Genomic DNA, 13,933 nt, shown 5'->3' with positions numbered 1-13,933 from the left:
TGAACCGATTTAGATTTAGTTTTTTTTTGTCTGAAAGCTGAGTTAGTCAGGAGTGTTCTTAGCCATGTTTCATGAAAATCGGTCCACTATGTCGCGGTCGGGGGTTTTTTCAAAATTTATTGAAAATGAAAATGAAATATTTATTTTTCAAGTAGGCATATTACAATGCGCATATGAACGTCAAATAAAGCTACGCCGGCTCTAACCCTACGCCTCAGCCTCGAGAAGATTTCAGTCCCCCCTCAGTTGGGAGAGGGGGGTATCCACTATGGGACCGGCAAGAAACTCGGCGGGCAACTTCTTTTCAAAACATTACATCTTATAACTAACATTTTTGTGGTTATTTCGCAATATCTTTTCGATAAATCTAGTTGATAACGCTAGTATATCCTTTCCGTTTTAGCATTTTCGATCCTGTAGCGTCTTAAAGGTACACATATTATAAGATAACTTTACGTACCCCTAAAAGTAGAATTGGTAATAGTCGGTATTAGATTAATCTATTATATCATTCTCATAAGAAAATTTTTGCTATTCTATTTTAAATCGAATTGAGCCTTTACAATTAAAAGACCATTACATTAAAAATAATACTAACCATTATTTCCTTCACAGATGGTCGCGAAGTGTTCAGTCTACAACCATTTACATCGCGCGATCTCACTCAACGACCATTGGCCGACCGTCTGTCTGATCTGACGCAGCTACAGTACTTATACCCGAACGTAGCTAAAGACGATGTGTTCTCCAAGTATTACACGAAACACGGTAAGTTAGATACTGTCTGACGTAATATGTTCTAGCTGGTTGTCTGATCTGACACAACTTACGTTCTCTCGAAATACTACACGGAGCACCGATATGACGATGACAGAATGATGTTACTCTACAATCTTAAGACTTTCTAATCTGATGTAGCTGCAGTGCTCTAAGCTTTAATGTGCCGATCTCTGACCGGCTGGTTCTCTGTTGTAAAGCAGCTAAAGACGATGTGTTCACCAAATATTACACGAAACACGGTAACTTAGATACTGTCTGACGTAACGTGTTTTAGCCGGTGGTCTGATCTGACGCAGTTGTAGTATTTATACCCGGTTCCGATGCTAGCGATAAAGACTAGAAGTTGTATGGCTTGACAATGTCATATTATGTATATGGTTTATTTTTTTTTGAACAATACTTGAGTCTTCGAAGTTCTTATAATGAATTGCAAAAAACAAACTTTAATAGAGACATCAATCCTTACATAGAAAATAAAATAATGAAATTTTCAGTTACGTATTACGTACCTTCTTCCTAAAAATGAGATTATTTATTGGGTACAAAATTATAAATAAAAACAATAATACTAATCATAATTTAAACCTTAATCTAAAAACAAATACTTAACTAAACTAAAAATATTAAAAACTAGGTGAACTCCTTAGGCATGGTGCCGTAGACACTGGCAGCATTTCCTCGCTGAATCGCTAGGCTTATTCTTTGGGCGAGGAAGCTGCCAGCCCTACGGTCACCGCTGACCTCTGACAGTTTTTTGGATAGTTCCTTATGGTTTAAGTCAGTCGCTACTGCAAGTAAACTTTGCTAATGCGTTGTATCAAAGACATATCGTCACTACTTTAAAAAAAAACTTGTATCTTCGTCTGTCAATGAAAAGAAAATTGTAGTAAGTATGTATGGAATGCATATAGACTTACTGCGTTTTAACTTTGAGGAGCAGCGTGAGATACGAGATTTTTTAAAAGTAGTGACGATATGTAACTCTGTAGAGACGGATAAAGTCTTAAGAAAAAAATGTACCTCAAAGCCTTAGAGAAAAAGGTACGGTGGCCTAGATGGCGTTACACGCTCGGCTAGATGGCGCTAATATGAATATTTGACATTTTAATACATATCAAGCTAACAATATGAGCCAAATTGTTAAAACCGAGGTTTAAAAGTTTCAAGCATGTGTCGAGAGATGGCAGTCTATGCACTGTGATTACAGATTTTACTTTGACAGTAACTCTCTATAATACTCGATCCTCTTTGATTGTTATGTCTTTTATTTTATTATTATTACACTGAGAGAAAATACAACCAGTTTTCATGTTCGTTCAACAAGTTTTTTGGTTAAAATAGCGCCTACGTGCTCTTTGGTTCAAACAACAAGCTACTTTTCATTTGAATCGGCAATATATTTGAATCAACAAGTCGATTTTATAAAAACAACCTGACACATATTGTTTTAAACATACGTTTGGCTGATTCAAACGGATAAACCGCAACAAGTCGAACTTGTTAAATTCACAATGCAAATTTCTCTCAGTGTATAAATGGGCTTACTCTTGGCCATTGACTAGCCAAAGGCAAAGTGGCCTACGACGGAGAGAGCTCGCCCAGAAGATGCCTGTTCAAACTTGATTTGAAGGTTGCCGGGTTAAGTCTAGGCCCTCTGGAACTTATGACTAAGATGTAACCTAACGTCCTCTTGTTATACGAGCTCTTAATACGCTACTTGCCTCTTAGTCAAATCAGCTTCTTTTTAAGAACTGTCAAAACGAATTCGAATGACTTGTCAGTATGGAATTTATATGAAATCGAATTGAGTGACGTCACGGTCAACTCAGTTACATTACATATTTCTACCTGACTTATTAAATAGAAATTGGATTAAAAAAATAACTTTTGTCCGTGTTTTTCTTATAATTATCTGATGCTTTATTTCGTGCATGGTATAATAGTTATTTGTTATACAAGGGGGCAAAGTTGTATTTTAACGCTGAGTGTGGAATTGAATTTTTTACACACGAGAAGTAAAATACATTTGCACCCGAGTGTAACACAAAACTTTTCCCCTTACTTTAGCGAGGAAACAACAACGCGAAAAATGCGTTTATCACTGCTTCCAGTAGTTCCACAGGTGGTAAATCATCTTTATTACTTACTCGTACTACTAGATTCACCTACTTTTATCATTTAAAGTTAATTTGACTTTATTCAAGGTCAAATTACTTTACCCACTAGTGGATAAAATGCGTTTTTACCCACTGGTATTAAAGGACAAAACACGTGTTTCCGAGCTAGTGAGGGGAAAAATATTTTATTTTTACTACAGTCAAGTTCCCTATTTCAGAAAATGAAATGCTGAAGAACGGTTACGTGAAACCGGTGCTAGTGACTACATTGCCTCCGTACATGTCCCCGTCACCCTACGCCCACTCCCCGGATAGTCAGCGGAACACGCCCAGCGTTCAGAGCAGGTCAGTACCCTTTACGGCCCAGCCACGACATTGGTCTAAGCGCGACAGCGGTGAGCTGCAGCCGTACGTGCGAATGAAAAGTCCCATCGCTGTGTCTCGCTCCAATGTATGGCCGCTCACCGCTGTCGCGCTTAGACCAATGTCGTGGCTGAGCCGTTATTGTCCCGGATCTGTAAGTTCACATTTTTGACACATTTGTTTTGAAGTATGTTGCGATGTGTAAGACGCATCGTTTGCCAAATCTAACGATTAATTTCGACTTGGTTGAATCGATTAGGCCCTATGTACAAGGAGGCGCTTAAACAAATATACGATTTCTATCAACTTACTGGAATGTCATATGAATCGAAATGACAGACTCTGCCACAGCACTAGTTTAAAAATAAAAATGAATGATAAATGACATAATAAGTAAATCCTGCATGATAAATTAATATCGTAAAATACTCACTAACGAAGATCCGCAAAAATGTAACATCCCGGTCATCAGTCCCGGGTTCGAATCCCGGTAAGGGCATTTATTTGTGTGATGAGCACAGATATTTGTTCCGGAGTCATGGATGTTTTCTATATATATAAGTATTTATATATTATATATATCGTTGTCTGAGTACCCACAACACAAGCCTTCTTGAGCTTACCGTGGGCCTCAGTCAATCTGTGTAAGAATGTCCTATAATATTTATTTATTTATTTGTTAGATTATGTTTTAAGTAAGTGAAATATTATTACATTTTTTTTTTTAAATATTATTACAGGATTTTGTTTAAATTACATTTTTTATTACATTTTTTTTTTAAATATTATTACAGGATTTTGTTTAAAATTTCATTAGGTTGCGCGAGTTTTACGTTTTGTGGACGCTGTCATGTGTCAAAAAGAGGTTCTTACAGCTCTGGGACAATATACGTTACGTTATCAACTTATTCCTGATTTACATGGCGTGCGAACTCGCATGCGATTTTAGTTACGTTGCGGGCTGTTGAGGTTACATACAATTTTGCACAGCCATCAAATACCGCAACGTAATTAAACTCGTATGCGAGTTCTCGTACCGTCTAAATGGGCTCTTATTTAAAATAATCATGCGTATGTAAGAATCGTAAGTATCTTTGACGTCGACTATACAATAGGCTAGTTTCCTATACTTAAAATAAAATATTTTATGAAGTGCACGAATCAAAGCTCCACGTAATTACTAGTAGAAGAAAAACATGGACAGTAGTTATGTTTAAGAGGGCTTTCATGCGAATAATATTGAAATCGCAACCGAGCGCTTGATCATACCGTATGTGGTATCAAATTAAAGGGCTTTGCGAGTAGTTTACAAATATATATCACATTATAGGACTTTTTCTACTTGGTCTAACAAAATATGAGAAAATGTCCAGAAGTGGTAATAATTGTGACGGTGAATGCTCGTTTTCAAAAAATTGCCATTAATATACAATAGAAATTTATAATCACTAAAGCATAAGAGCAATTTCAGTACACGTTGCAAAATAATTTAGTACGAAAATAACTTCGATGCGATGTAGATATTCAAAGAAATGGTAACTTAATTTTAGGTAATTTCTGAATAAGATCAACTAATTCAGAGCTATATGTGGGTTTTCCTACACGTGCATCGGAGAAAAAATCGTAATTAATTTAGTCAGTTAGTTTTCAAAAATCCAGTCTGATAAAAATCAAGATAATAAGATGCTCTAATTGAAACTTGTATTAAAAATTTATATTATATGACGCAAAGTGTAGTATTTCTCCGACTAAAACGTATCAGATTTACATTATTTTGACGTTTTTCTTGAAAGCACCCTTAAACATAATTTCTATTTAATAAGTCAAAAAGAAAGATATAAAGTAAATGAATTGACCGTGACGTCACTTCTCAGTATTTAATAGTAATTCCATATTAACAAATCGTTTTGACAGTTCTTAAAAAGAAGCTGATTTGACTAGTAGGAAACTAGCCTATTTTAGTTCATTTTATTGCTTTTTATAATTTGCGTTTAATTTTTTTTTCCTTATAGGTACATGCTTGAGTTTTAATCAAACGACGATTATCTTAGTTATTATTTTAGTTTTATTTTAATTTAATAGTCACATCCTATCTTTTTGCTCGCATTTTGGTGCCTTTTTTTACAAAAACGTGCTTCCTGCCAAATTATTAAGTAAGACTATCTTAGGTTATGTTTAAGTTTTTTTAGTTCGATTTTATGTCGGAAAATCTCGATAATAATTCGAAAATTAGGTTTTGAAATTATAAAGAATAGGATCGTTGTGAAATCACAAAAAAAAACTCATAGTAATTAGCGGGGTCCACACATAGGGGTATTTGCGAGGCAAATTGCGGGCGCGGCAAATGGCCAAGGCAAGTTGCTCGGCGTAGCAAAACGCGCACACTGCCTCGACCGAGGCACGTTTACAATTAATTCTACATAGCACGTTTGCCTCTCGAGGCAATTGCATCGTGACGCTGACGTACCTCGCTCTGTGTGGCCCCGGCTATTGAAATTTGTTTTTTGTTCTACTGTATTTGCGTTAATTTTACATTGAACAATTTTTACATGAAAATTTCGATTTTTTTTCAGTGATTAAATTAAGTTTTATGTCAATATACATTCTGAACAAGTTTTCCCTAGCTAGACTTATTTTTTTATAATATTTTTCGTCTCTAATTGAGTATTATTTCCTCGATTTCTAGCTTTTTTATGCTTTGCAAACGACTATTTTAAGTTTTTACTATGTTAGAATTTTTTTTGTGTACTTGGTATTTTGACGTTATTTATTTTGTGCAACAAAATTATAAAAAAGGTGTCTTTGAGGTGATGAATGTTTTGGGTTTTTTTGACTAAAAATTACTTTGACTACATACAATGCTCCGGGCTGTATGCTTGTTTGCCACCATTGTTTTGTTAAAAACATACCTTTATCTTCACATCCCAAATATTTCCCCATCTCAGAGACTTGTAAACGAGCGTTTCTTTTTTTTTCCACTTTTTTTAAAGTAATTAGTGATAATTTTGATAAATTTTATGTTATTTGTACTCAGAATCACTAGCTCTTGCTCACGTGACAATGCAATATTATGGTATCATGGAGCTGATCTGATGATGGAGCAGAAAGGTGGTCATAGGAACCCTGTCATGAAACGTCGTATCCCCATCGAGTCAGGGGTTTTTAGAAACATCTCGGAGAGCGGTGGATGACTGTTGAAAGAAAGGTACAGTCGGCGATAAAAGCTTGTGCAAGTTCAAATTCTAACAAAAGAGGAAAGTGTAACAAAAATGTATGGTAATTCTGGGACACTTTTTGTCTCCTATTGAGATAGAAAGTGCCCGTGATCCTGAGTACTATTGACCTAAAATTCCCTAAAAGTATAAAAAAAAATGGCAAAATAAAGAAACGCTCAAATGTGTCAAATGCCAGTACTATAATAATTATATTTCAATAATATTCTTCTAGCTGTGGACCAACAATTCTGCAACTGTAGGAGAACTTTAAGTGCAATAAGTTATGTTTATCGTTTACTGTGAATTTTGGTGGAAATTATGTATCGGTGGAAATATGTCATATGTGGTTTTCCATACAGAGGGGCTCTTAAGAATATTTCTTCTTAAATTCCAAGTACCTAGGCGACCGAGCTTCGCTCTGTTCTATTTTATTATATCGGGTTTTCAATGTAAACTCGAAAATTCGCGTTTAACGGCTCAGCCACGACATTGGTCTAAGCGCGACAGCGGTGAGCGGCAGCCATACGTGCGAATGAAAAGTCCCATCGCTGTGTCTCGCTCCAATATATGGCCGCCGCTCACCGCTGTCGCGCTTAGACCAATGTCGTGGCTGGGCCGTAAGAGTACCTAAGCTACATCGATTTTCCACCCCGGAGGACCCTACATAACAAATTTCAGCAAAATCGTTCGAGCTGTTTCCGAGATCGCCGGTAATACATAATTAAATATACAAGAATTCGTTTAAAGGTATTAGATACATAAAAGAAAAGAAGAAAAGCAAATCGCACAAAAATAATGGAACCTTCTGTAACGGAAAGCCACAAAAGTGCAAGTCAGCAGTTCTCGAAAAGTTTGTACAAAAATTAAGGAAAAAGTTAAATTTGTTTTTATTATTCCTATTTTGTTACAAAGATTTTTTTGATGAATTGAGATTTTAGTAAGTTTTATTTCGTCATTAAGGTTCTCTAGTATCTATATTTTCTTAATTATAACAATTATCCATACTTATAAATGGGAAAGTGTGTGTTTGTTTGTTTGTCCGTCTTTCACGGCAAAACGGAGCGACGAATAGACGTGATTTTTTAAGTGGAGATAGTTGAAGGGATAAAAAGTGACATAGGCTACTTTTTGTCTCTTTCTAACGCGAACGAAGCCGCGGGCAAAAGCTAGTCCTGTATATATCTTACGAAGGTCGACTTATATTACTAAATGTCGGTAACAAAATAGGATCAATTAAAATTTGCTGACGTGGCTATGTACAAAGTATTCGGGAACTGCTCTAGTGATTATATTAATGCAACCGTGAATACCCTTTACGCACTGGTCCCAACAAGTGAGTGAGTAAGCGATAAGCTGTCGGCTATATTAATGAACAAAATATATCGCTCGCGATTTCATGAAACATGGCTAAGAACACTCCCGACTAACTCAGCTTTCAAACAAAAAAAAAACTAAATCGGTTCATCCGTTCGGGAGCTACGATGCCACAGACAGACACACACACACAGACAGACAAACACGTATAACACCCCGTCGTTTTAGCGTCGGGGGTTAAAAAAAATAAAAGAGACGCGATGATACCGCGAGCGAGTTAGATCGTCGCCGTGCTATCCATACTAATATTATAAATGGGAAAGTGTGTGTGTCTGTTTGTTTGTCCGTCTTTCACGGCAAAACGGAGCGACGTATTGACGTGATTTTTTAAGTGGAGATAGTTGAAGGGATGGAGAGTGACATAGGCTACTTTTTGTCTCTTTCTAACACGTGCGAAGCCGCGGGCAAAAGCTAGTATTATAAATGGGAAAGTGTGTGTGTCTGTTTGTTTGTCCGTCTTTCACGGCGAAACGGAGCGACGTATCGACGTGATTTTTTAAGTGGATATAGTTGAAGGGATGGAGAGTGTCATAGGCTACTTTTTAACTCTTTCTAACGCGTGCGAAGCCGCGGGCAAAAGCTAGTAAACTAGCTCTCGCTGTCTTTTATTTACACGGGACGGACTATCTTTTGTTCGCTTCTATAGCTCTATAACTCGCTTTTGGTGAGACCAGTGGCCCGTTTCTCGAAAGGTACAAGCCTTGTATTACAAGTGTGTTTCCATGACAACCCATACGATTTGACAGTTCGCGCACTTGTAATACAAGGCTTGTACCTAACGAGAAACGGGCCCCAGGGGCCCATTTCTTGTTGGAAAGAGACTTCCGCTTCTAACTTGTAACTTTCTTTTGAGAAATGGGCCCCAGAGACTTATTCATGCAAAATTCAGTATTAATTAAAATTGGTTATTATTACATCTACTAAGCATTTATTTAAACATAGGTATTCTAAGTAATATCAGTATTTCTATTTATAAATTATACTACTACTGTATACCAAGTTAAATTAATGTTATTGTTGTATTTATGGGCATTTTCAGTATTTGGGACCCCCCAATTAGCGTAAGTTGTTAACAAAAATTAACTCACTGTCAGTTTTGTGACGATAATTAAGAAATTTCTATAAAAATATTGTTTCTGTGTTAATTACATAAACTTTAAGTGATAATTTACATTCAGAATGTGAAATGTTTTTAAATTTTAGACAGATTTTATGCTTAATTGCCATCACAAAACTGACAGCAAGCTAATTAACCGACTTCAAAAAAGGAGGAGGTTCTCAATTAGACTGAATGTTTTTTTTTTTTTTGTTAACAACTTACGCTAATTGGGGCGTCCCAAATTCTGTGAATGCTCTTATTCGACATGTATTTGAATGTTGGATTTTCTAGAAAATTGGTCAATTTGTGAGTCAATTTAGTATAATCTTATCCATATCAGGTAATATAGAAAATGTTTTGAATAATATCAGGGTTTTATCTAACGGGGTTCGTTTGATTATGATGGGTAACTTTGATGAACAACAACAACAAAATAACATAATTTATTGGGTCCATTTTTTTCAAAATTCCAAGAAATAATAAAATTGTACCAAGGGTTCTAATAACACCTATTTGCAATTATAAATAATTTAATTTTAAGGTTGGTAAATATGGGACTGATAGTATAGAAATGCATGGCATTGAAAGTTTGAAATTTCTATGAATTTATTGTATTTTCGACTTAAGTAATAATATATTATAGGTTCGTGCGTATTTTAAAATTATCCGTTTAATATTTCAAACTAAAAAAACGTCGTAAACATTTTTTTTTGGAATAGGTATATCTTGTACTTTTATTACATAACACTGTTTATTTGGATAGTCTCAAAATTGTTTTATCTGTTGATTTTTGCATTTATACACGTGCTCGTAAGCATTGCGAGCACAGAATTACAGTTAAACCAGAATGAGTAGTTAGGTCAAAAAGTGTGTCCACATGAGAGGTCATTGTTTGGGCTGGTGTCCCTCTCGCACTTACTGACAATGTCAACATTATTCAGTGACGTCATCACTGTCATACATTGGGGGTACCAGTCAATTTTCAAAGTTACTACCAAATCTACTAATACCCATTTGAACATATTTTTTAGGGTTCCGTAGTCAACTAGGAACCCTTATAGTTTCGCCATGTCTGTCTGTCCGTCCGTCCGTCCGTCCGTCCGTCCGTCCGTCCGTCCGTCCGTCCGTCCGTCCGTCCGTCCGTCCGTCCGTCCGTCCGTCCGCGGATAATCTCAGTAACCGTTAGCACTAGAAAGCTGAAATTTGGTACCAATATGTATATAAATCACGCCAACAAAGTGCAAAAATAAAAAATGGAAAAAAATGTTTTATTAGGGTACTCCCCCTACATGTAAAGTGGGGGCTGATTTTTTTTTTCATTCCAACCCCAACGTGTGATATATTGTTGGATAGGTATTTAAAAATGAATAAGGGTTTACTAATATAGTTTTTTGATAATATTAATATTTTCGGAAATAATCGCTCCTAAAGGAAAAAAAAGTGCGTCCCCCCCCCCCCTCTAACTTTTGAACCATATGTTTAAAAAATATGAAAAAAATCACAAAAGTAGAACTTTATAAAGACTTTCTAGGAAAATTGTTTTGAACTTGATAGGTTCAGTAGTTTTTGAGAAAAATACGGAAAACTACGGAACCCTACACTGAGCGTGGCCCGACACGCTCTTGGCCGGTTTTTTATTATACAAATCTTTGATTTATTGGCGTCAAAATAATTACATTATAATTATTTTCCAATTCTTTGAAATATATCGAAACCCTAGTTTGAATATAACACTAAAATAATATAAGAAATTATAAAGTCAGGTAATATACAGATAAAAATACTACTACTATGGTAACCTCATTAACACTGGCCACACGTGCGAGAGGGACACCAGCCCAAACAATGCCCTCTCATGTGGACCGTTTTCGCTAGTCTGATACGATCAACTTTCTGTCTCAGTGATAAGGTTCAATTTAGTATGGCAAAAAATGTGATTCCACAATCTAGTTTAATAATTCTAAATCTATGATTGCGAGAGATTTTAACAGCATATTCCTGATCCCATTTTAATACTAAAATGCCATAAGTACATACTTTTCTGGATTTCTCCCAGTTTCAAAATTATTACCAACTAAAAAAAAAGTATATATACTATATTATAAATACTCAGTATAAAAGTAAGACTTTTTTAACGACGTTGATGCCATTATGGATATAGTCTCACTATCCTCATTGATAGATTTAAAAAAGTGACAAATAAAACCTTTCAAAAATTAGGTTTTTAGAAAAAATAACGTCAAAACTAATTTTAAGTGCACGTTTTATGAATAACATTTACTTTTTATGTGGAAATACATTAAAAAATAGTAAAAAAAAATCACTAAAAATTTTTTTGTTGGCAATATTTCCTCATCTGTATTTTTTTTTCCTCTGGCCTTAGAAATGCGTGGTTGAAATCTTTCACAATGCTCACGAGCACTGTGTATATTATAAATTTATGTAATACGTCCGATATTAGAGTCTATTTACACTATTACGAACGATTGGCAAGTTTATATATATATACAAAAATGTTAATATAAGTATTCTCTTTGAAAATATACAGACCAATTTTCCTTAAACGAAGTTAGAATAGTTTAGATCATCTTTCCTAGATAAATTTATTAAGTTTGAAATTTTAAAAGAAGTTAGTTATTTTTTTTTATTACAAAAAAAACATTCAGCAGATACAGTCAGCAATACTATTCGTATAGCACCTTTGCATGACACATAATATGTATACACGGTGTTTTAATTGAATTCCATTAACTTTAAGGGAAGATTAGGTCAAATTAATTTCTATAAGAAATTTGCGTCGTAACTCGTTCGGTATTCGAATTATTAAAAAAATAATTATTGAACATTTATGTGGCATCCCTTACCACTTCCTTATGTATTTGTTTTGTGCCGTCAGACACTTGACACTGACTTTAATGTTATGATTAAGGTCCTCTCACACAAATTAATTCATTTATTAAATATGGAAAGATTAATTTTTTTTTCGTATTTAATTAAAAGCGACATACAGGGTGGTTCCTGATTATGAACCTAACTGCGTGTCCAGCGTGTCGAATTTAACGGAAAACAAAAAAAACACGGTGTATATGCAGATAATCACTTTTCTCTTCAACTGACTACAATATTTAAACAATATTTATTTCTACGTAGGGAACAAATCAAATTATTTTATTAAATATATTTTTTTTAAGTAGTAACGATCAACCGCGCTTGATTGCTTTTTCTTTAGTGTATGGTATGGTATTTCAGTTTAATATTTTTTTTTTGCATAATATTTGTAGGGACCATTATTTACGCTAACTTCTATCTTTTTTCATTTAAAGACGTATTTTTTTATATGATATGATATTTTATTTTAATGAGGTTGTAAAAACACCTACTGGTGTATCGTGACTTGTTAAATGACAGCAAAAACTCCACAATACGGTTTGTATTAATGTATACGATCATTCATAAACTAGGTATTATGAGTACTATTGAAAATTTCGTATTTACCATTATATTACAAAAACTAGACCAGAAAAAGTTAAAAACCCGATTTGAAACAGACCCCGTACCCGAATGGCAGTTCTGCGACTCAGAAAAGCCACTTATAGTCTGGCTCTGTCGCGCCAATCGCAAGAGCGATAGAGATAGATATCTACGAGCGTTTCCTTTCGTGAGCGTTAAGCGACAGTGCTATGCCAGGCATACACGGCCGCTATCGTCGGGCGATACTGACGCGACGTTACTGTCGCTGCGTTAGTGACGCTGCGCTCGGAAGTAAGTTCATACATTTCCATACTGCATAGAACTATCGCTCTGTCGCCGCGTCAGTGTCGCTGCGTTAGTGACGCCGGAGCTGCTTTGCTCGGAAGTCCAGCTTTACGTGAGCGTTTGTGTCATTCGGCTACGCACACACGGGCGGCGCACTCCGCGATTCTTTCGCCGGGCTACAAGTATTTGCCGGCCATTCAGTGGTTGACGACCTTCGCGCGACACAATATAACTCAATGTCGGCTGCTCACGTGCGGTCCGTTTGTTAATGTACGTAAGAATTATAAAGGCGGCATTTTGTAAACATCAAAGCAGTGATCCTTCTGTACTTGTACTGTACGAGTTTCTAAAATACTTTGAAGTACATGGTAAATGCATTATTTTCAGTAGTATTTCAATGTAAAAGACCATGTTAGCGAAAATAGGGTTAAGTCGTTTTGACTATTAGAAATAAGTATTTGTATTGATGTTTTTAAGCTATTGATGTTTGACATAGTATTAATAACACGAGTTTTACTGAAATATGATGTTCATATTTAATATATGTAATCTGTTTAAAGTATAACGCGGTTACAGTAAGATACTTACTATTCAGGACTATGGGATCCATTTTCATTTAGTAACAAAAAAAAAGGTTATACTATATGGCAACCCCACTTCATTTCGTAGTTTAGCAACCCCAACTTTTAAAATAAACATTACCTTTATAGTTAAAAACACTTACTGGTGTATCGTGACTGTGGATGGGATCCATTTTCATTTAGTAAAAAATAAGACGTTATCTTCTAAATATATAAAAGAAAAACTGACTGACTGACATATCAACGCACAGCCAAAACAGCTGGTCCTAGATATTCCTTTGGCACGTAGGTCCCTTATAAGGTGTAGAGTAGAGAAGCACTAAGAAAGGATTTTTCAGTGATATGGGGGTCCAAAGTTTGTATGGGAAAACAAGATCAGATTAGTACGCGGGCGAAGCCGCGGGAAACATCTAGTAGGTACTATATGTCAATCTCACTTCATTTTGGCGTTTTAGCAACTCCAACTTTAAAAAAAAACATTGGTTCGCTTGTATTCCCAAACTATAGAAGTCTTTTCTTTAAGGAATTACACAAATTGGAACTTTCAATTATGGACTGAATCTTCAGTTTAAAAAATGGTTTATGCAATGTGGGGTTGCCAGATAGCATGTCGTAAAAAAGAAGGGACTCTTAATGAATTTCAGCGTT

At 35.4% G+C, this 13,933-nt stretch overlaps 1 protein-coding gene across 1 annotated transcript in view; it reads left to right on the top strand.

Annotated features, from left to right (window-relative positions):
- Positions 1–13,933, top strand: part of LOC125239563 (signal transducer and activator of transcription 5B) — a 60,813-nt gene that overhangs the window by 40,389 nt on the left and 6,491 nt on the right. The window contains 2 exon segments of the mRNA XM_048147193.1: positions 616–768; positions 3,116–3,242. Of these exon segments, the coding sequence (XP_048003150.1) occupies positions 616–768; positions 3,116–3,242 (280 nt within the window).

This window comes from Leguminivora glycinivorella, chromosome 25 (genome assembly GCF_023078275.1).
Source record: "Leguminivora glycinivorella isolate SPB_JAAS2020 chromosome 25, LegGlyc_1.1, whole genome shotgun sequence".
Classification (NCBI taxonomy): Eukaryota; Metazoa; Arthropoda; class Insecta; order Lepidoptera; family Tortricidae; genus Leguminivora; species Leguminivora glycinivorella.
The sequence above is the reverse complement of the archived record's forward strand: the minus strand, read 5'-3'. Positions and strand labels throughout refer to the sequence as shown.